General features: G+C 38.1%; 1 protein-coding gene across 4 annotated transcripts in view; it reads right to left on the bottom strand.

Annotated features, from left to right (window-relative positions):
- Nucleotides 1-24891, bottom strand: part of PLCB1 (phospholipase C beta 1) — a 412787-nt gene that overhangs the window by 156864 nt on the left and 231032 nt on the right. For all 4 annotated transcript variants that reach the window (XR_012651612.1, XM_075035449.1, XM_075035451.1 and 1 more), the window contains exons 4-5: nt 8060-8200; nt 1178-1257 (exon numbers count right to left, since the gene is read on the bottom strand). Coding sequence is in view for 3 of the 4 variants with exons in the window: in XM_075035449.1 (XP_074891550.1) it covers nt 1178-1257; nt 8060-8200 (221 nt within the window). In the remaining variant the exon portion in view is untranslated. The remainder of the gene's footprint in view (nt 1-1177; nt 1258-8059; nt 8201-24891) is intronic.

Genomic DNA, 24891 nt, shown 5'->3' with positions numbered 1-24891 from the left:
CCATTTGGGATTTTGTTTGCCTAATATATCATTGCTGTCCCAACACAGCATTATCAGACATAAAGCTGTAGTTCCTGCAACGTCCAATCTTCAAACTTTTTTCAAAAATTTCTGTTGACTTCAGCTGCACCACAATGAACACTATGAGAAGGAAACACACACATACACCCCCCCTTCTCAGAACACACGCCTATGAATATGTACATGGGATTAAAGTTAAGCAGTCGGCAACCTTCTGACTAAGTATGGGTGCATCTAATGAAATTAGGCATGTGCAGCCTTAGAAAGTCCAGAAAAAGGGTGGGTTAACTTCCTTCTTGGATGGGGGCAAGTTTTAGAAACCTAAGCCCCAGCATGGTATTTAGCTGAACTGAGCCTTTGTCTGTGAGCAGAAATTAAAAGGTGTTTGGGGGAGACACAAAGCTGAATTTAACCAGCCAACTCATAGGCCGGGGACGGTATATGTCCTCTTCTAGAACCTCAAAAGGCCAACAAATACCCCAGTTCATTACCATCACTATCTGGTAGGCTTTGCCACGCTGGTCTCAACGCTATCACTTATGCAAAACTCCCTCCACATGTGCACTCATCACCCCGTTGAGAATCGCTCATCTTGGGTTTAGTTCTCTTTTGGAGGTGTGTTTTTACACACCTAACGTTCTCATAAACTGCTTTTCTACTTCATTGAAAGCAACTTAGAATCTGCACACTGCGCAAAGCAATCTAGATTAATGGATTCACAGCTTCCCTCTGAATCATGTGAAATCCAGAGAGATTAGACTGAGGAAAATGGACTTCTTGCATTTCTCATTTTTTTTTTCAATAACAGAAAAAGGGAAAATAAATCAGAAGCAAGTCAGTCCAGAATATTCCTTCATTTTAAATGCAAAGCTTCAGACTACAGCTGAAGCTGCTACTTTGGTATACAAGGGGAAGATGGCATTTAATTCTGTTTTTTTGCTACGCCTTAGTAGTTTGCAAGAAGAACCCTTACAAGATTTTTGCTTAAATGATGTTTAGATAACAGGCTTTTTAAAACCATGAGAAAGGACAGCCTGTGTTTACAAAAGTGACAACTCATCAAAGCAGAAACAATAGTTGACAATGTGACTAACAAGCAAAGAGGAAAATGACGCAAAGAGCAACACCCACAGCATTAAATACGACGGCCACTTACGCTTTTTCCAGAAATGCGTCCCTTGACATGTTCTGTGCCAACAGATTTGTTGCCAAACTGAACACTTCATCTGACCATTCCTATAGAGAGAAAATTTGATTAAATGAGGTTTAGTTTAGATGTTTACTTACACAATGCAAAATATTTTTGAAAATTATATCGTTAGTAAAAAGGGCCTAATTAAAGTCTGAACTTGATTTTTCCAATTACAGCTTCCTTCCTCATCTGTGAGACCTGATTTTTCTCATGCTGCAAAAAAAATGAAGACTTACAAATATTTTTTTAAAGATATCTTATTCCACTGAATTGAAAAAAAAAATCATATGGATAAATTTCTGATGCAAAACACATTCAAGTTCCTGGAAGATGTGCAATAAATGCCCCAGAAGAACACATTTTCTTGCGTGTTGGACACTGTTCTAATTGACACGCTAAGGATTAAAAAAGGAGCCTCTATACTACCATTCTTATAAAATGAAGTGGAAATGGGCTTAAATCCCTCTAAAGACAGACAGACCTTACAGGTGGGCTACAGACCATACCATAGCAAGTCTCTTGCTTCAATGTCCCCTCTTCTAAGTGCTCGTTGTGAAAGCCTCCGCATCACTCTCTCTACAGATCATGAGGTAATGCAGACAAGAAATATCACGCCTTATCTTTTATGGTGGATACCGAATTAAGAACTGTAAGTACTGGCTCTATCTAAGATCTTACCAGTCAACGCAAGAAAAATGCCAAAAAAAACCAAACCAGCAGAAATATATAGAAATAATTTTAAATTATTCTGATATACAAGGAAGAAGATGCAACTCCAAATAGAAAAGCTCCTTTTCCCCCTACTGTACATCCTTACACTGTGGTCCTATCCCTCACTAAATTATTCTTCCCTCTTGCTACCCCAACGTATGGAATAAATGTCCTCCAGCTGTTCACGGGAAACTTCCCATCTCTGCCTGCAGGCACTGCTCTTCCCATGGTTCTCCCTCACTTTTCCTTTCTTTATTTTTCTGACTTATTTTTCCTCATTTCCATGCATGTTGCTGAAGTCCTTCCCTTAGGTCTCTGACCTTTCCCAGGTTCCCAGCAAGGCTGATCCATGATTATAATCTGAAGTTTAGACTCTCACTGCTTGTCCTGTCACCCTCCTCCCTTGCAGGTCTATTCTGCAGCTTTTCATCGACAACTTCAGTGCATTTTTCCTTGCTAACTCAGTGTTTATTTACAATCTTTAGTTGCAATCCTTTTTAATCACAACTGCAGTTTTGGATTGGCTTTGTTTCACCCCTTTAAAAGAAAGGGACATAAATAAGCAATGCCTTTGCAAACAATGTGTTTTGGTTTTGGTTTGGTTTTTTACTTGATGAAGTTTTCCAAGTTGTCATTCAAACTAAAATTGAGTTTCCTTTCATATCAGACCAGATCCAAAATTCCCACTGCCACACAGTCTCTCAGATGCATATACTCTCTGGGAGGTATTCCCTTTCCTTGCCTCTTCTTTTTCTTGAGGAAAAATACAAAAAAGGGGGGATTTCATTCTGACAAAAATTGATAGTGATGAAAAGTATCATTGACTTCCAATGAAACAAATGTTGCTATGTCACTTTGGAGCTTATAAACTTGTTTTACCTAAAAAGCCTCAGGTGACATCAGGTGACTAGGTGATTGATTTGATAGAGGTTCTGAAGTTATAGGTTTTTTCTACTTTTTTTTAACATGCTAAGGTTTTTTTCCCCAAAGTTATCAGATCTTGTTCCTGAAACTGGTCTCACACAATTGCTCCCAGCGAGGAAGAGATAAGGCTACCTGTATGCCTACTGTTATATGGGCCTTTGATATCCTTCAGCTATCAGATCCTTAAGTCCACCCCATTTACCACCTCATCCCTCAGCAGCTCAGACAACACATCTCCCCATGACTGTTATTTCTGGCAGAGAAACCTTCCTCCCTCAGACACAGATTTGTTGTTCTGCAGGCAAACCACTGTTGCGGAGATAGTCCTCCCCTCCGCCTCACGTGACCACTTCCATTTTTCTTCTTTAATTGTTTTTACTTCTTAGGTCCAATTTGAAAAAAAAACAGGGGTGTGAAAAAGAACAAGAGAAGGAGTTGGGTTCTTTAGCAACACAACTGCTTTGCTGTGACTCTTGGAACAGAGCGTATTAAGTGCAGCGTCTTTTTTTCTTCTTGGCAACTCATTTTTCTAGGCTCAGAATAGGCTCATCTTGTAAACACTTCTTTGTTTAGGCACTAATAGTAGCAGTTAAAATTTCTCCCTGTGACACTAACGGCTGCAGAGATTAATAGCAATATAAAATATTATTTAGAAATTGAAAATATGTTGGCTTTTGAGAGAGCTTGTAGACTTTGTTTTGATCTTACTGGTTCTGCTGGGCTTAAAACTGAAGTATTTTGTAGAAATCAGAAGTATAGCACTTCAGGAGTATCCCACACCCCAGCTCATCCTTCTCTTTGTCCGAGTGCTTGCTGACAGGAATATAAGGGGAACTCGGTTATTATGTGCCTGTCACAAGCATTATTTATATAAACAGTCTTGCCATGTTCCTTTGCTAGCTTTTCCTGGCTCTTCAAAGCGATCGCATCGCTCCTGCCAAATGTTGTAAGGGCTACCTGCAGGCTGAGCCATTTCTAACGATGCAGGTGCCAAGTCAACAAGTCACAAGCAACACTTGCTCATTGCCTTTCCCATTTTAGGGTCTTCGTTCCAGCCACCACAGAGCTGCAGCCAAAAAAACAAGATCAGAAAATATGCCAAGGATCACATAATCTTTCCAGTCACTGGTCTGAACCCTCAGCAGGAGGGGAAACAACAGCCCTGAGCACTGACCCAAAGAAATAAAGGAGACGCTTTGGACTGACTTTGATGGGCTTGCACCAAGCTGTGAGCCAAGATGCGTCTCACTGCTTTAGCTACCAAATGGCTCTGTTTCCTTGGTTTTGCTGCATGCTACATAGTAAAGCCCATACTCTAACTCCGTGCATGATGCGCTCTGCAGCTGTCTTTACCAGCAGCAGCGATTCCAGAAGGCAGTGCTCAGTGAGAGTGCTCCGCAGGGTAGAAAGCTTTTGTGTGTAGAAAGAAAACAGCCTACTGCGGAAAGGCTATAAGACCCTCTGCATCACCATGGTAGCTGCAGACTCCTGTACAGATGCAATACAAAAGGAAAATATAAATCTGGGTATTTTGAAATAGGACTGTACTAGTGCCAACAAACCATTTGCAAACTGGAAGTCTCTGATCCTGTTCGGTAGCGGAAGAACCCAGCCTTCCAACATTCAACTCTGAGCAAGTAACATCCATCATGATAAGAGCTCCCTGAACTCGATCCCCTCTCAGCTACGTCCCATTACACCAATTCATATTTCTATCATTCCTGTGAACTTTACTAACAAATTATTTAACTGTTCTGTGCTTTGGCAGGTGGCGTATAAGCAGCAGTTCATTTGGAAATCTGTTGCTCAGTGAAGTAATTTCTCTCCTCTGTTACACACATCAGGATACATACAGTAAGACATTTATCTCAACAGAAGAGATGAGACTTTTTTTCATAAGAAAAGACAGCACACATTCTTGAAAACACTTCCTTCAAATCAGAGCTGACTACGTGTGAAGGCAATGTTTCTCGCACATGCATTTTTGGTGGGAGGTTAACAAAGCAAGCTGCTGAGATTCTACACTTTTGGCATCCTTATGAATTTTTTTTTTTAAATGTATCAAATGGACATGAATTGATACGGTTTATTTTACCATTTTGTTATACTGATCAAGCTCTTGAATATGCCTAAGAAGCTGGAAAAATAAAGACCCGTGGTGGAAAGCATAGTATAGCACAACTTGTGAATCATCTTTGACTACATCATTTTACTTATGGAGGAATTAATCAGCTCTTAGTGATGGATCTGATCCAAAGCTCATCAAACTGAGGAGAAACAGATTTCCTTGGGCTCTGGATAGGGGTCTGTATGGCCAGGATGGACCAGTGTGGTGAGAACAGAGTTGGCATGAGAGGCACAAAAGAGAATGAGAGGAAAGATATGGGAAAGATGGGATGTTCAATTCTGAAGTTACTGGATTTGGGAAGAGAATGAAATACTGTAGAGGAGACACAGAAGTTCACAGGTTGTACTTTACATTGGGAACAGAGACAGAGAAGAGGAGCATCCTCTCAGAATACGGTTTGAGAATAAACTTCTTTCTTTATCCTGGCTTCTGCAGTGCTACGATTGTGGATGCTCACAAATCCTATCCCAAAAGAGGCACAGGCACACCCATCTGAAAATAAGCAAGCACTGTATAAGTGCTACTTCTCTTCATCATCAAGACGTGTCTAGCAATCTGCCTTTTAGACCATTACCTAATGAATTTCAAGCTGCATTCTTTGAACAAACCAGCTGCTGAGTGCCCTTCAGCTCATCACTAATGTACTTTAAACATTAGTTACTTTCTCCTGGAGGAATGCACATAAAACAGTACATTGCAACTACATCATCATTTCTAGCTCTTTATGTAGTTCACTTAGGAGCAAGCTGAATAGCCCAAGGCTCATATTTTCATAATTTTTGCACAACTTGGCCAGTGGATGTGATGAACAGAGTTTGTAGCAGAACAGGAAGCCTTCTGCAAAGGAAGAAAACCACATAATCGAATAATTTTAACTGCCTCACCCAGACTGTTACAGTTTACTTTGCCTTTCTCCTCCAAGGGAGGACTGATCAATACTTGTCACACAACTTGAAAAATAAGGTATCACAAATGAAGGGTTAATCTGAAAAATATTCATGCACTGAAAAGGGAAAGGTGGGGAAGGTTTTCATTGGCACTTGCTCTCCCTGCAACATCAGTGAGAGGAATGGTCAAAATTTGCATGTGTGATGTTGAAAACATCTTGTATTTACATGCCTTCTTGGACCTCCATGATGTGCTTATTTATGACGACTCCTCCAAGTCACCACATGGGTCCTGGAGATGATAAGGGCCAGATTCTGTGGTCTGGCTCATATAGAATTGGAAAACATGTTAAAGGAGGAAGAATTTTTAGATGCATTCAACAGTGATCAAACTCTGCTTTCATTGAAACAATCAGGATATTTAGCACAATTTCAGGGCAAGCACAGCTAATCTGCAGTGCTTTGAAAATCCCATCCCCAGGCTACAGTGCCTGATTGATAAAATAGGAATTTATTTGGTCCACCGCATTTACAAACAACAAGGAAGACTTAGATTCTTAGTTACTCAGATCGTAGGAGTTACTCAGGATTTAGAACAGCCAAGCTCTTCTAAAACATGATTTTATCTACAGTATTTTTAAGATTCCATCACCAAACAGAAAATGGCCCTAAAATACCACTTTCTGCACTGTTTTATCAAACAGATTATGGTTCACTGATTGCTGGCTAAACAGGAAAGAGAAAAAAGAAGGACATAAGCTTCTGATTTGAGTGATTTTCCCTCTTCCTTGGTAAGGGCTAACAATTGTTGCTGGTAAATCTTTAGCATACCTTTTCATTTTCCATCATATACTTAGTTGTTCCCCCCCCCCCCCCCGAAGAGTTGTTTCAATTGCTTTCACTTTTGCTGCATTAAGATTTCTTAACCAGCCCTGTAGAGTATAGCTGTGTGTTTTCAAGTCTGAGGATAGCACTTCCCACTCAGCAGTCCACTGACCACGACAAACAGATTTTGTTTCTATTCTTTCGTATTGAAGAAACAGTGGAAATTGTGGTTTTGCCAAGTTGACCAATTGGCTAATGAAGATTAGCAGACACAGAAACCTGGCAAGCAAAAATATATCCTCCTAGCTTAAGGCTTTCATCCTATGACCTTTTTTCACCTGGTCTGATCATCCTTGTTACCTGTGAGGTGACAAAACAACTCCTTACTGTTTTTAAATAACAGCAGTCTACAGAAAAACTCTTTTTAGCACTATCTAGTGGACTTGAGAAGGCAAACTGTACAGAAATGTGTTCTGTGTGTGGTTATCTGGAGGCTGTCATCAGAGCGACCCATATGAATGGAAGTGGAAAGAGTAGCAGCTTTTGAATGCCAATTTGGAATAGACAAAGCAAAGAGCTCCCACTTTATTAAACACAATTAAGTTGTATAGAAATTGGAAGAAGAAAAAAAAACAAACCCAAAACATGTACTAATATCAATTGGAACTTGCTTAGCAAGCACAACTGTGTTTTATGTGGTGTGTTGGACAGAAATGAAATGACTGTATACCTGCATGGAAAAAATACTTTGCTAAGGTAATGACGTTGACTACACAATTCTTATCAAGGGCTATCAGTAGGCAAAATACGATGCTTAAAATTGACCTTCAAACATGAACAGAAACATTCACGTGTGCAAGTTAACCAAGATGTCTGATTGCTGACAAACTTGAGTATACAAGGTAGAGCTGTAGATTCCCACTACTCTGATACAGGCCAACCTTAAAAAGTCAACTGTTTACAAACTTTGTTCTCACAGATGATCCATAATTCACACACACTTAGAACAAGCATAAAAGGGTGATAACTACTGAAAGATATTGAACTGTGTTCAAAGAGTCACATTATACATCTTATAGCTGAGTAAAAATTGGCATGTACCATTATTTTCACAATACTTATTTGGGCTTTACAAGCAATGTTCTGAAGATAAGCACACATATCAGGGGCATAAACTTTGCTGAATAATTCCGCCCCCCCCCCCCCCCCCCCAAATGATTGCACATTTCTTCTTGGGTACTGAGTGGCACAGCTCTACAACAGAACTGAGGTTCATTTCATAACAATCTCCACTTTTATCTTCTTTATCCACATCTCAAAGCAACACTTCAAAAACTTTAATTTTATATGACACAGATGAATGTATATTACCTTTGCTATATCCTCTTGGAATGCCACCAAGTTCAAGTATGATATATTGACCAGGTCTGGACCATAGACAACAGTTATCATTCGATTTTCCAGTCGACCTCCTAGGTTCCCAGTATCCAACAGTTCGCGCAGTTTTGGATCCTGCAGGTAAATACATTACAAAATAGTGAAAAATCTTTTGCAAATACTTACACTAAAAGAGGTGATTATTTTTGCAAATACTGCAATTTTGAAAACTTGTGTTATTTGAACATTTTAAACATGATGGTGTTAGGTTCTGATCCAGTTAATTATTCATTTAAAGTTATTAACCCAGAATAAAAAGAAAATCACAACTGTAAATCCCTCAAAGCCTTTGAGCTCTGTATTGGTACAGACTAAAAGCTGTTCAGTTGATGGCTGCACACTCCTACTCTCAGTTATTTTGCCTCAGAAGGTAAGCATACATAAACTGTTTTGCTTGTCAAAATAACAGTTTGTCCAAAGGCTACGGGCCTCAGCAGAGACATTCTCTATGATTTTAATGGATTTTAGATAAAACTCAAACTGAAAACTTAGGTTTTCCTGAAGAATTAAGAAGACTGTCTGGAATTAACTGTCTTAAACACTATGGAATGAATAATGGAATTTTGGTGATGCCCTCTTCTTTCTTCTTCATGTTCAGAAGGGCATGTATTATTTAACTCATGAGATGTATTCCATTTATATTGAGGTTTTGGTCTTTTTTTCAGGTTTATATCCGATATAGAATCATAGAATCATTTAGGCTGGAAAAGACCTTTAAGATCATTGAGTCCAACGATTAACCTAACACTGCCAAGTCCACCACTAAACCATTCCCTAAGCACCACATCTACATGTCTTTTAAATACCTCCAGGGATGGCAACTCAAGTGCTTCCCTGGGCAGCTTGTTCCAATGCTTAATATAGAAATGACTAGATGACATTTCTGTGAAGGAAAGATATAGTCAATGATTTTTATCAGCTATTAATAGCCTGAACCTCAGCTTTATTGGTAGCATAAGTATGTGAGAAAAAAAATGCAGGTTATTTTGTAACTCTACTAGTTTCTAAAAGGCTGCAGTATTTCCAAGAAATACACTCAGTGTTTTTCAAACTAAGAAGACTGCTTGGTCCTTGGCCTCAAGATGAAGCTTATAAAGGCAAAGACAGATGAAAAGAAGCCCTGCATGACTGAATTCAATCCTTTGAATAGGGGCAGTATAATCTGAAAGCTTGAGTTTCCTAAAAGGCAAGTTTTTTTCAGCCTGGTACAAATATGAAAAAATGGCCAGCAAATAGTATCACTATGGGATGACAGAATCTGTGCAGAGATCAAATGATTTCAAAACTGACACAAATATATACTGCAGTTTACATTTCACTCTCACATGAACATTTTCCCCCCACTGTCTGCACGTTTAGTGTCTACGGTACTTCTTAATATTTAGTAACTTTTGAATAAGAATCTAAATCTCCACCGACTGTTACAAATTAAATTTAGTATAACAGGACAATAAGCTTAAGATGACAAAAAGGGCCATTTTTCATGTCTCTTGCAGGAAATCCTCCATCAACAAGACCTCAGTCTAAAGGGCATCCCCTGATTGGTATCGTATCTGCTCGTAGGCGATGGAGTTATGTGTATGTCCACCAAATACTTCACAAGGGTTAGGAGAGCATTTTGAAGTGTGGTGCATTAACTGGAAAGAAAGTGCAAGGCTGTCTATCATAAAATGCTGAGCCTCATTAAATACTGAGTATGATGGCAAGTGTTGCAGGAAAACAGACAGAATAATCCTATCTGAGGGCTCTGTAAAGAAGGAATATGATTGTGCTCTGAGACAAAGACAATTTCATGTGTAAACAAGTTAATGACAGCCTTTCACATAAGAGAAAAACAGAAGAGGGATATAAAAATAGCAGTTGCATTCCAGAGATGAGGATTTGAAGGAGAAAGACAAAGAAATTGTATAATTTACATTGAGGAGAAAAGCTAGAGAAATGCCCTGAAGATGCTAAGTTAGTGGCGGTACATTACTAGATGGGTTACCTTCTCTTTTATTTACAGGCTGAATGTTAGAAAGCTTTGTTTAATTTCTCTGGGAGATGATAATTCATCTGCTTTTTACTCTCTACTGTTTCAAACCCCAAATCAGACTGATAAATGCTACCCTCCAAGGGCCTGTCTGGGAAGAGCATCATTCTTTCTGAACTCAAACTGAACAGGACTGTCTATCTGGTTTTATTCTCTTTCACATATTTGTCATTCCTTTCTTCCTTTCCCTGGCTGAACCTCTTGCTCAATTTCACTCTTGGTGTTGAACTGCAATTATATCAACAAAAGAAGAAAGAAGATAACCTTCTCCCTTCGTATTTATAGTCACCTATAGGATGTCTCTATGATGGATCATACTCTAATTAGTCTAAGATACGCATTAGCCATGCATCACAGAATAAAAATGAAACATATTTGAAATGGGATGTTTTTTCAAAGCAAATTCATCAAAAGAGAAGTTATCTGGAACTGGCTCAGTAGGGTTTTTAGAAGTGCAGACTAAGTGGCCAACCAGGTAATGTGAGTATGAATTTGGTCTTCCAAATGACAGGATTTTTCTCCAGGTTTTAAAGACAAGAAATTAGACAGACCATCCTCTTTGGGTTGCTGGGTTTGGATGTGTAAAATGTTGAATTATTCTATTCTGTTTAAGAGTTGTCTAACAAAATTTGAAGTGCACAGTCCCTTACAGCAATACATTACCTGGCCACCATCTAGCACCTATTAATAAAGGGCATACACTGCATATCCTGGGCTATCTCAGTGTTACCTGCAATGTGCTCCACAAATTTAAGAGATACTTTTATTATAAGTTCAGTGGAAGAGAATAATTTTGATACTAACAGGATTCGCACACTTTTTGACCCCTGCCATAGGTGTATTTGCCCTTTAAGGATGACAGATACATTTCGACTTGTCAGTGACAATTTAGCCTTTAGCTGATGAACTAGGTCATATTATCTGGTCCTTAGATCCAAAGTTCTCAAACTTAGATACCAACACACACTGTGAGCTCTTCACATTCCTCATGAACAGCTCTGTTCCCTTATTACCACACTTAGCTGTGAACACTACTAAGGAGATGAGCAAAATACCCTTTATCAAAATCTTGAAGTCTGCTGAAGCTCTATGAATCAAAGCCCTTTTTAAAATGTCAGCAAGTTTTCCTGTGGAGATGATAGGAAAGCACATGGAAAAAAACCAAGCAGCAAGACCAAATTTAGCTTCTTTTATGTAAATCGGATTACTTTGATTTTGATAATTCCATTTTGGGGAACGAGCCTGAAAGTCTGCTGCTCTTTGGAGCTGCATTTGATATACTGGCTCATGAGCGGACAGATTGGTTTTTGGCATAAGCTGTTTGATAGACTAGGGCCTTATTATGAAAATACTGAACTCTTTGAGAGACATTCAGAACAATTATACCTATTGAATATTAATCATAGCAATTTTTTGAACACCTGAGCTACTGATGCTCTAGCACATTAGGGAACATGCCCATGGGATGCTCAATGAACAGCAGGCTATTGACAATGCCCATGTAACTCATGGAAATTCCCTTCCTAGCGCAATGATTTGTCTGCTTTGATGTTTTCTGACAAAGGAGCATTCTTTTGCCTCTCTTACTCAAAAGGTCTAGGTGTCAGCTTGCTTTTTGCCTTCCACTGAAGTCTAGCAGGATCTTCAGCTCAAGGACTGCCTGAATACTTGCCCTGAAACCAGGTCAGGAAAGCCAGTGTTTCTGATGGGACACCTCTGTGGTTAAAGTGCTGACAGATTCCCGGAGGGAGATGTAAATTGTGAGCAGCCAAACGCAGAGGAGGTGACAAGGACAGTATTGGCAGCACAAACAGCTTTAGAATCCATTAAAAATCAGCTTAACCATGTCAAATTGAGGCAGGAGTTTGCCAGAGGACTATCTGCTCATTTGGTAAAAAGCCTTCCCTATTTGGTCCTGCTGTCTTGACAAAACTGTCAGAAGAAAATATACTTTAAATCAATCCAAAACAAAAACAGGAAATAGAAAAAAAATAGCAAGAAACACACAAAAAATAATAAAAGCTTATGGAATTCTCACAACTTCAATGACCAAACGCTGAATAATCATGTTTTGTTAGAAACCAGGATCCTGCAGACAGATGGATAAAAATATATATCAATCAGACTTCCAAAACTTTCTCCTATTGTATTTTCCTTTTGCTGGAAATCATAAAAATAATGTAAACTTAAAGAGGCTACTCAGCCACATTAATGACAAATCACAGCGAAGACTGCTTTCAGCTGTGGTTGTTGTTATTAAAATGTAGCTCTTAACACTGAAATCCCAATTAGCCTGTGCTCTGCACATTACAGTAAATGCTGCAACATCTTTTAATAGTATCTCCAGCTCTTTTAAACTTTTTTCTGAAAACTTGCAACAAACCATCTGTCTGCAAAGATTTTCTGCTTTTTTAATACATTGCCATACATATATATAAAAGGCTGCCCTGCAGTTCAGTAAAACTCCAACACTGATTTAAACACACCAAGGGGCAGCAGGTCAGGCAAAGCTTCACCTCAGATGTAATGCACCACCTTTTGTTACTAATGCTTCTCAAAGCTGCAGCACCATCTCTGAGAGCAGCTGCCTCTGATCCCAGACATAAATTAAACAGTAAAAGAACCTGTCCAATGCTAAAGATTTTCCTCAGGTTTTAATAGTTACAGACAATGTGATGGCCAAACCGTGATATCAAAAGACTCAGCCAGAACTTCTGAGTTGCTAGAACAGTTGTGCAATTAAAGTATAAGAAATTTTTCGGTGTTTGAAGACATTAATTTACAATGCAAAAAGCTAAAGGAGTCATTATGGACTACTCTACATGTATAGATGATATACAGTGTGTACTATATTATCTATACAACATTCACTCCTGTGCATGCAAAATGCCATATACTCCCTGCCCCCTAACAGCTATCAACTGAAATTATTTTCTCACACATCTCATGCAGTAAAACATTGTCTTTAAGATGTCAATTAAATATTTGAGTTCTACTGAAGCTATAGCCATAAAAGGGGTCCCAAAGCCTCCAAAAAGTAGATATCTTAAAAAAAAACCCAGCAAAACAACCCCAAACCAAACCCCCACCAAACCCTACACAAAAACTCAGTGTTTATCAGCTATTTTCATTACTTCTGTCAATCTGACTTGTAATTTCCAAATGCTTCCTGTTTCTGGTACTAAATACGTGCTATACTCCTTACTTTAAAGCACTGTATATAATGAAGCAGAAGTTTCTTTCAGTAAGGCAGAGTTGGACAGTATTACACATTTTGCTGTAGATTTTTAAACTATATTACATAGGTATAAGGGTACTTCAGAATTCCTTAGACTCTGTATCATAATTCCAAATTGTTATATTTGTGTCACGATAACTTCAGGAGAGATCTGAAACAAAAATGGCAACAGACTTTCATCTTAGTTTCATGCTCTTCAGAATAAGATTTCCAAGCATTCAAAACTGCATTTATATTTTTCTAGCTCTCTGTGTACCCCAGGAGAAGGGAGATGGGGGTGGTGGGGGGGGAAGAAGCGTAATTAGCTAGCTACATATGCAAAGAGTTTTCCAAAGCACAAAACTCAAGTTTGTCCTTAAATTATACAAAGAACCTTGCTAAAATAGGACCTTACATTGTGACTCTGTTGAAGGCAAAACTCCCACAGATTTTCTTCAAATAGAACGACGTCTTATCTTCAGGAATGCCTTATCACAGAGTGTTTATCAACAAAAATGTATGTACATACATATATATATATATAGCATGTATATTTCATGTATTCGACCCACATCTCAAAATAGCAGATCTTAACACGTTAAGCACCAGGTTAAGTTGCTGTTGTAGGGGCAGTATAAGTAAGAAACACTAAGTGTCTCTTAAAATCAGACCACTTACCCTATGACTAGCTAAGGACTTCTACAGACTTCCCAAGCACTGGCTCCGCTGCAGTGATCCAACTGAACTCTGTAGTGGAAGCTGCCCAGCACAGAAGACCAAATAAGGGTAGGAATTGCTTTCTAATACTCTGTTGAAATGATTTTGTACCAGCTGTGGTAGCTAAAGCACACAGCTCTGGTCTGCAAGACTTCTTGGATTCATGATGATGCTTAAGAGTTGCTTCTTATCTTTGTCTCTACCGGTTAAGTGTCTCATCTTGTCCAGTCACTCCATCTGCATCTACAGCCAAGCACCAAGTGAAGCACCTCCCTAGGCAGGTATTTCCCCACCTGTGTCAGAGAGGAATAAATTACATACCTGACAGTCTGTTCTCTGCCTAGCAAGTACACCAAGTGCAAGTGCAAGCCGTTTACAGGAGAAATCTAACTTCTGGAGGTGAGACAATCCCACAGCAAGTGTCACACCCCAAACCTCTCCTTGCAAAGGGGGGGTCCCTCACTCTGCATTGCCTCTTAAGCAGCTGTGAACCACTGCGGTACACCAGCGTGACCCTCAGAAACAAAGAGCTCTTGCTAACCAGCTTAAATTTACTGTTAGAAATCCCAATACAGATTTCAAAGCTGGTTCAAATACCCTTTCTGTCACACATCACCTAGCAACAGTACAGGACTAAGAACTTCCCATCAAGTGGATTGACAGACTCATCCTTCAAAGAAACACGTCTTTCTTCTCTCTCTCCTTCCTTTGTTGAGACCAAAGTCAAAACTATCAAGTTTATCTTTCAGCAATCCCTTTCACTGATTAAAGAGAATGTCCATACATGGGAATCACACCTACAAAACTCAACGACAGGATTTTGTCTGTCTTCCTTAATGACAGTCATGTGAAATGAATATACTCCCATTACTACATCAAAGATACTCAAAACAGTATTCTCCAAACTCTCTTTTCTATTATTACACAGAATTCACAGGAAGTTTGATATTTAAATATATTCAGTTATATCAAGTCATTCTTACCAAATTCATTACCATTAAACCAGAAACACATTTAGTCCAATAAAGATAAAAATTGCACTATGGTGTTACTACAAATGTGTCTTCATACATTTCACAAAAGTGTATCAGATCAATCTATGACCAAAATATTTGCAAATACTTCTTTAAAATTTTCCTAATTTCTAGGATTTCAGAATGGATTCCAAATTTTGCATGATATCACCATGGCTACCTATGCACAGAAATAGAGCCAGTATCTTGTTTAAACACCCCAGTCATCAAGAGACCATTTTTGTGCAAACTAAGTCAGTGTGTACAACACAAAAGGATGTTTCTTAAAAAATTACCCTCAGTAATCTAAACTGGTCTTAGATTGACCACCTGCTCAGTTAATATGGTGGAATATTTCTAGAGTATTAGGTAAAGGTATCAGAAATGCTTTAGACGAAAAGTCAGTCCCTGGGGAAGGAGATCCGAGACATCCACTGACATCTACGACAGATCTTGCTTGGTACATGCAGCAATACCGAATGCCTCAGATGCAACTAAAAACCAAGGGCCATTCTTCCCATAGAAATTATCAGGGATGAAAGGATATCATAAATTATACATCAAACAGTCAATCCTGATTAACTCTCTCTGTGAAACATTTATTCCAGAACAACAATTGCTTTTCCCAAAATAGCTTAATCTAATTCCATGCCTGAAGTAAGAACATCAATACATCAAGTTTACCAGGAACAGGTTATGAAGAACAGTTAAGCTACTTCTTTTTCTATGATGTAAAACTTTTGAGGAAGAGAGAATATGTGCCTGCATAAAACATACTTTTCTTTGGTAGAGAAGTAAGAGGTAAGCAAATCTATACATGTACAAATGATATTTAACTTTGGAAAGGAGAGGACTGTGTCAATATGTATTTCCAAATATAATTCTAACTTTGAGTTCTGAAAATGCGGGATGAATTCAGAGATTTCACATTGACTTTCTACAATAACTACAGTGCAAGACATTTAATATTTAAAAATATAAAATGTTATTAATCAGTGTTTTTATAATACTTATGGACACCCCCAAAAATGGTTAAGTATTATGTCAGCAACCAGGTCAAGGGGACAGAACACATCCTTAGCAAGTTCACAGATGACACCAAGCCGGAGGGAGCAGCTGATGTGCTGGAGAGCAAGGCTGATAGGTCCCTTCCAACCTACAATTTTCTATGACACCATTATTTCTGTACCAGATGTGACCACCTGTGTTACAAGAATTTACTGGAGACAACACTATAAACTTACTGATAGATATTCAGCACCAGCTTTGCCAAAAATGCTATTTCTCCTTACAGTACAAAATCAGATTGACTTCTGGGAGAAAGGGAGCGATATACCCAAATGATGTCAACTTCAACGCCATATTTGGTGAAACCAGCATTTTATATAAAATACAAAGAGAATGAACTGTACGTGCTAAGGAGAAGCCTGGGGACAAAAATAGGGCCACCTCCTTCCTCTTTTTCTGACCTTTCTCACAGTTCCAGTGATCCAAATCCAGCTTCCCTGGGTCTCTCATGCTCTCATGACAGAACATTAAGCAAATATTCAGCCTGCATATTTGTTTAGTTCTCCTTCTCAATGTCCATATTTCCCAGATTTATTTTTTTTTAGGTTCATGGTACTTAAGTTTTAAATCGATTGCAAGACAGTGTGCTCTAACAAAAACCAAGTGATAGTATAAACCACCTAACCAAAATCAGACCAAATCTGTTATTTTTCAGTCCTTTTGGATGTGGTTGTGATTAACACAAAAGTACTTTATATCTCACAGTGTAAATCTTAATTTAAATGAAAATTTACAAAAGGCAAAATGCATAGAAGCTACACCCATGCACAATTTTCCTCTAGATGCTTTCTAACTCATGAACATTTTTATCAATTTTTATTAGCTGCAGATGGTTCATTATTTTAAAAATGACCTTAAGCACACACATTTCCTTTCACTGCTTTTCTTTTCTCAAAGTACTTTGAGATTTTCTTCAATATAATTTTAAAGGAAGAGATGAAAAGATGGCAGAGAAAAGAAACTTCTCTCATTTTCATGTTACTTTTGTTAACTCATTTTCTTTGGTCTGTATGAGACTATTGGAACTATAAAAAGTCTTAGAATTAAATGATTTCTACAGCAGGTTGCACAGCACATAAGGGCAGGAACAGCTGGAACAGCAGCTTAATTTTCACTTATCTATAAATCTTGTATGCATTGTTCTTCAAATTCTGACTTGCTGTGTAGAGTTATTTTAATAGGGTTATTTCGGAGGTTGAGGTACAATCAGCTATTCATTTATACATAATTTGTAAAAATCTAAGATGCTTGGAATGAGCTGAATGAGAGGTATTGCATGAATGCCCACTATGCTTTTTGGAGTGCTCCATAAGGGCTGGAGTACAATCACTTGCATTTTAATGCATTTTTTTAGCTGGTGGAAGTATGTACATCCAGACAGTCTGTAATGCTGAATGCACCAACTACCCACCCCGTATAAAAATAACAGATGACACACAGAAAGCTATAATTGAAAACATCTGACTAATGAGCTGTTTATTATTGCAACATTTCAGACACACTCATCAGGAGGAAAAAAAAAAAAGAGAGAGAGAGATCATTTTTGGCCATGCTAGCGTTATTTTGGTCTATCTTATCTGTTTGAGAGACATGTTTTGCTACAATTTTTTGAATTACAAAGTCATACGGGATGCTTACTGCTCAAGGTTTCAATTTACCTGATTTTAATTATTGCAAACACTCACTATTCCCATTACCTTTAAGTATTTAATTCTAGTAAACTCATTTGCATTTTTGCAGCAAAGAAAAATAAACCATTTCAATGATGATGCAGCAACAGTCATAATTTTTTCCTTCTTGGACTGTACCAGATACTCAGCTCCTGCAAATCAGACTGTGAGCTTACACAGACTCTTTATGGCACATCTATTTAACCACTGACTGCCAAAGACAAGTTCTTATGCACTGTCACTTGCCACAAATCCTTCACTACATCTTATTACATATCAGTAACAATAATTCAGAAGTAGAATACATTTAGGCTCTTGAAATTTGAAAATTGGTGCAAAATTAGCCAGCATAGATGAAACTACTTCCTACAGAACTCCTACAGACAACTCAACAATCTGAGTTGTCCTGGCTCATGATGACTGTCTAGCTCAGAGCTAGACAGAGCCAGAGTACCACAAAGGCGAGGGAGTGCTCATTAGCTGAGTGGTGCCTTGTCCCTGAAAACATAACTACAACCATAAAATCAACTAAAAAAACACATGGCAAAATCACACACCAGATGCCACTGCTTCGGATGGTAAAGTTAAGAGAGAGGAAGTAATGTACAATCAAACCAAATTATTTAAGATTGCCTTTTAAAAGATGCTTGGCTTCAATCTACTCCAGAGAGGATGATCTTCTGTAAGTACAGTTTAACTTTCTATATAAATATCTAACAGAAAAAGACTAGGAACAGACTCCCATTTTAGTAGACAACATGAATACTGAAAAAAAGTAAAATCTACAAGGAGTATGACTAAGAACTACAAGTATGGTTTTTTTTGGCTGAGGAGAGAGAGAAAACAATGAATAAATGCAGAAACTGGAGTTGGGTGGTTGTATGACAAGATTAATTTTACTACCTGTGAAAGTACAGGAAACGTGTTCAGTCATTGCTAGGAAAAGAACATCCAAACACTAATGTCTTTGGCAAGCAGCTGCAGAGAGAAGGAATTCTTCAAGGGATGCCATGGACATTATCTTAAGCAGTTGGTTTTGTACTCTATGGTTTTGAGAAATAATCAATGAAGGAGATATAAAAAGGGTGGCTGGATCAATTTGAGATCAGACTCAAAGAAGAACTTAACACGTCAACTTGGAGAACAGTCCTGATGGAAATCCTGAGTACTACATACTTATGAGCAGCCAAATAATGTGAGAATACCAAGATAAGGATGATGGAAAATCAGTGCAAGAAGAAAGTGATGGAAATGGTCCCAAACGAAAATGGACTATATGGCATGAGGTCCACATGAAGAAAAATCCAGATGCAGACATTTGGTGCAGTGAGCAACTTTGTGCATCTGAATTATTCACATGTTATATAAAAAAAATTCACTCATAGATACATGTCTCTGCCTACACATCTGCAGATACGGAGTACTAAGACAACTATATTTAGAAGTAGTATCAGCAGTAACACCCAGCTTGGTCCTTCAAGCTTGTCCATTTCTATTAATTTTTCTTATGGTTCATAGGAAAACCAACAGGGGCAATAGTTGTTGCTCTTTAAGAAGCAGACAATACTCAGTTAACACCTCTTCAGTTAAGAACAACTGCATCCTTGATACCCATTGATGGCTCTTTCCCACAGCGGAAAGAATTAAATGGCACTTTTAGGAAAGTGCGAGGAGCCAAAGGATATTTGCCACCTCAAAACCTCCCAAGATTTTGTGAACTCTGAAACCCCTTGTCTAAGTACCAGTACCAGGTGATGCACTGAAATTAAGAGATAACTGGAATTCTACGTTAACTCACATCCTTAACAACTCTCCTCAATTGAAAGAGGTTAACATGGATTTACAGTAGTTGAGAAAGGGTAAAAATTGGCAGAAGTTTGACAGTTATTAATTATTTTTAAACGTGCCTTGTACAAACCATGGCAACTCGCGAAGAATTCAATTTTTTACATTTAGAAGGTGGATCAGCACTTCTCTTCCTAATATCACTTGCTAAGTGCCAGAGAGACTTCTAGTTATCCAAGAATTTAATGAACTACATCCAACAATTTCAGGCTGTTTCATTTAGATAAGAGGCTTTCCAACTTAAAGGATAAAACAGCCTTCAAGGCAGTGGAAAATAAAACACATTTCGATGTGTATAAACTACCCAAGCAGTTAGTTAATTGTAAAAATCACATTTTAGCTGGGGGAAGTTGATTAAATAGGCTTGGCATGCAAGCTGCAGACCAGAAGAGTGCACGGGAGGCTGGGAAGTCCTGCAAAAACTCCAGGCCACGCTTTGTGCTCCCCCTTTGCCATATTTCCCAAGGATCCCCAGCAGAGTATCTGACTGAGCAAAACTATGCGCTCCAGGGTTTGACCAAAATATTTCTGAAAGGTTATGAAGTTCAATGCTTTTCAAAAAGGGAATTAAAAATATTTTATGCACATAAGATTATGGCACTAAGGGTACAGTTTATCCATTTGGATCCTTTCCAACACATCCCTGGAAAAACAAATAGTTAGAATGCACGCAATTTGGAAAGGAATATTCTACAAATATGAGAATATCCTACATGTCACTTCCCCAAAACAACATCATTTGACACTATGAGTTTTAAAGTACAGTTTGCATAAAGATGTATCTTCAGCGGACACTAACTTCAAGACAGAATTTAATAGTTCCTCTAAAATATTTCTGTTGTTGGAGATAGATTTTCAGCTATTTTAAAACAGTACCTGGTGCTTATGCAGTAACTTATATATTTTTTTTCATTCAGTCTTATCAGACAAACCAAACTGCATAAAGCATTTACCCACAGAAAACATTAGTGAAAGGAAAATGGTCCTTTTGACATGACAAACCAGTGAGGTGTTACATAAGACCACACTTGTTCATGACATGAATGCTAGTCTGTAGATGATTTAACATGATATTTAAATATACCAAATCATGTAAGGTGTGCCCTTTGCTATGGAAGACATCTGTTTCTGAAACACTCTTTTGTCTCTCCAGCTAAGGTGGGGAGCTGTTGCATTCACAGTGCAAAGCCAATTTCAACAATGATCAACTGCCAGCAAGGAGCAGGAGACAGGAAGATCGGCTGAAAGTGCAGTGATTGTAGGAAGATTGATGAAGCCAGGGTTTAGTCTAAAGCTGAAAGGATTTAAGGGTTTTGAATCAGACTGTCAGGGAATGAGATGCACCGTTAAATCCCTGATGCTGCAACTTGCTAAAATTGGTTATCCAGAAACACACACACCTCTTTCTCTGTGCAACAGGATGCAGGATCAAGCAAAGATAGCGTGATGCTAACCTCCAACAGTAATTGTAATTCAGCTCTACCACACAGTTCTTACATTTTACAGCACACATTATTATAATGCGTTCATACCTTGCATTTCTTGAGTTCTTTTTTTTAACGCCTTCCCCCCCCATCCTTTAACAGGAAATAAGGAAACAAACACAAAACCTGGACATCTCTTGTGATAACAGAGGTCAAAAATACTGAATTTCAGTGTCTTCATTTCCTCCCTCTGTAAATTGAATTCTTCTCTCTTTTACTGCTTTTAAAGTCTACTGAATTTCATTTTTCTTATATTCCCATCAACAGCTCTTGCCTCACTGAAAGTGTTAACACAGCAGAAGTCTTTTTTTCTTCAAAATATTTTTAGAAAGAGAAATAAATGTATGCTTCATACTTACACATCTAAATAGACTCTGAAGTGATGAAGCATATAACCTCATTGCATTAACAGGAATAGAGTTAAGACTTTCCCTTTCTTGCATGATTATGTAGCTGAGGACGCTACTTTGAAAAGCCACAAGAACCCATCCCCATACTGGCTTACAGTATATCTTGCAATAGAAAATAGCACAATGCCCCTTATGTATTTATACCTTCTGGAATTTAAAAGCATCAAGATAAATCTGACTAATAATTCTGACAGCAAGGTAGTGCTTCCCACTGACCACATCTGAGGCCCCCTTGTCGTCGTGCAAGGAGTTTGGGAGGGGATGCTGCAGTTTAACCATCCCCCATCAAGCAGCTGGGGGGAGGGTGGTTTCATGTCATATATGTATATATATTTTTATTTCTTTATTCTCTTCTCCTCCAGTGCAGTCTCTCCTTCCAGTGTTGTCACTGTTTTCTCCTCTCTGGTGGTGGAGGCATTACTATATTATTTTTCTTTCTAGATTTCAATGTATAATGCCTCCAAAGACAACACAGAGGTGACATCTGTATGCTTCTGCTATGAGGCAGAAGTAACATGCCTCAGGTCTGCTAAAGATTTAAGTACCGTTTGAAAATTTATAAAGGTGACAATTTCAATTCTGTGGAGACGTATGCGACTGCTGAACGCGGTGTGTATAGAAAACCATGGAGCAAATGCTCTGCTGGTGTGAAATAATGCATCTGTTTCCCCCAGGTCAGGGCCTCACACCACTTCAGTGCTGAACTTGGACTGCTCTGGTCTAGCCTTATTATTGTACCTAAATAGATCCTAAGAGCTAATGCAGTGCACTGCATTTCTATTCTTTGCAGTGTGTATGCAACATACAATATTAACCTGTTGTTTTACACCATGTAAGAAAACCGTGCTGTTCTGTTATTTTTTTTTATAACTACAAAAAGTCTATAGAAGCTTTCTGTAATTTTCTCTTACATTTAACTTTTCAAGGGAGACTTATTATAGAAAACTGAATCCCAACAGTACTTTGAAAAACTTCTAAGTCTGTGAAATCGGATCCTTATAGCAGCCTTGCTAACGAGGCTACCTGGAATGAGAGTGACTCCCAACACTAACACATGCAAAACGGTTGACTTACCCCACAAACAAAACAAAACCCCTACAGATAAAAATCTTGTGTGTAATGGATTGATATTATAAATACAGAGATCAATAGTGCCTGGAGTCAGCCTGAATGCTTAAATTAATGACTCTCCAAAATAGCAGTAATACAAGGTCACGTGGCACATGCTGGCACCTACCTGAGACTATAGAGTGTGAGCAATATGGGGTCAAAGTCACCTTGGGACCTTTTTTCCCCCCTTTCCATATTTTCCATACCATTTAGATACATAAATAGGTTAGGGTTTGTTTTATTTGTTTGGTTGGCTTTTTTGAAAAAAGGACCTGAATTCATGTCTTTGGCAATCTGGAATCCTTTGAGAATATTATATATTATTTATATTTATATAATAAAATATAAACATATTTATATAACATAATTTATATTGGCATCATGATCTGTTTTTAATCTTTATACACTGTAGTGGTGCTTGTGGCATCTGCCCCTTTCTGTGACTGTTTGAAAGTGGTTACTGTGCAAGCACAAGTAACAACAGGGACTAAATTCTCAATAAATTTTTAAATGTCTATTTTGCTTTTGCTTTTGGTTTTAATCCTGTCTCATAAATAAGCTACTAGAGGAAGGGAACAACAATAGGTTTTGAAAGAGGGCTAAACCTAACATTGCGAAACTTACTATTTGGGCAGGAAAAGAAGTACAGCCTTACACCTTCCCTTGGAAAAATACTGTGCCCGATAAAACAAATGGTGAATGGAAGTATGCTTGTGCAAAGTTCTGGGCAGAATTCCCAGAAGAAATTTATTTTTGGCTTATCAAGTTTCTAATTTGTTTTTTAATCCAGGCTATTGAATAGGTATAAAACTCCTGAATGGTATGAAACTCACTATAGAGATAGAAACTTTTAGACTACAGTGGATGTCATCTACCCGGATAACTGACCTACTGAGTCCTTTAACTGTAGTTCTAATGAGATACTACAGTAGCTTGTCCAAAATCAGAATCATACTAATGTTTCAGATGGATTTGAAAAAATTTAAAAAACAGAAAAACCCCAACCTACCAATGCTGGTATTTGCAGCATTAATACAAAAGAACAGAGAAATTTAAATTATGTAAAGTTAGGATGATTGACACAAATAAACTTACTACTGCCCCCAAACTGGTTTGCTATAGCCTGCCATTTTGCTGGAATCTTTAGCAAACACATCTTAATGTCACAGATTTCATTTCTTCATGTTTTCCATCATTTAGTACCATCAGGCAGGTTACAGCCTAATCCGATACAGCTTTTCTCTGCCAGCCCTAAATAAAATGGAATTTCCGTGTTCTTCATTTTACCTTTGCTCAGCCTTCAAACTTTGGAAACTTGATCCTTATTTTTTTGATACCATGCCTGGCTTGTCATTCTCTAAAAACAACTGTAGTACAGAGAGTCAGCTTCAGCTGTCTAAAGAGCAACTGCATGCAATACCAATGTCACTCCTCACAGCAACTGTAGGATCAACTCTCCTTACAATCTGTAAAGCCACTCTATTGCCTCATTGGATGGTGTCACAGAAAAAAGAGTGATACACAGAAAAAAATCAGATCAAAATTAATAGTGAGTCAGGACAAATAAGAAAAATTGTTTGAATTTTTTTAAACACATATGTTTCCTTTTAAAAAAAAAGCACTTGCAAATGGCAAGTCTACAGCAATCCCAGATGATGTTTTTGAGAAGCGTATTGGGTCAGTTTTTGTCTCAGTGCCTGACTCTTTTCTGTTGCCATTTTGCAAGCCATTTGAATTTTTCTTTGCTGCTTCTGTCTGTAAAACATGCCTAAGGATATCCATGTCTTCTGTCAAGGATCCTGTCATCTCTAAAGCTGGAAAGTGCTATCTAAGCTCTTGATTCATTTGGTACCTTCCAATGAAAAGCTCCACTTTTCTTGACAGATCTAAAGTGCATAGTATCTAATAATATCCTCCTTCATCTTCCTGACAGTGCCTCTTCTCAAACTCTCTTTTCATTTCTTTAGGTTTTGTTCTTTGGATCTTACTCAGCCTTTATGAAATCTGGTATAACAAACCAATCTACATCATTCTTCTTAGAAGTCAAGGAAAATCATGGCCCAATTCTTAGCTGTTGGCCACGCTTGCTGTAAGACTGTGAGGGGAATACTCATACAACCTACACTAGTCATGTAATCCCAGAGAGGTTACCAGAGAGATGGTTCTCCCAGATCAGTTATTTAGTGTTATATGATAATAC

This window comes from Buteo buteo, chromosome 9 (assembly GCF_964188355.1).
Source record: "Buteo buteo chromosome 9, bButBut1.hap1.1, whole genome shotgun sequence".
In the NCBI taxonomy this organism is placed as follows: domain Eukaryota; kingdom Metazoa; phylum Chordata; class Aves; order Accipitriformes; family Accipitridae; genus Buteo; species Buteo buteo.
The sequence above is the reverse complement of the archived record's forward strand: the minus strand, read 5'-3'. Positions and strand labels throughout refer to the sequence as shown.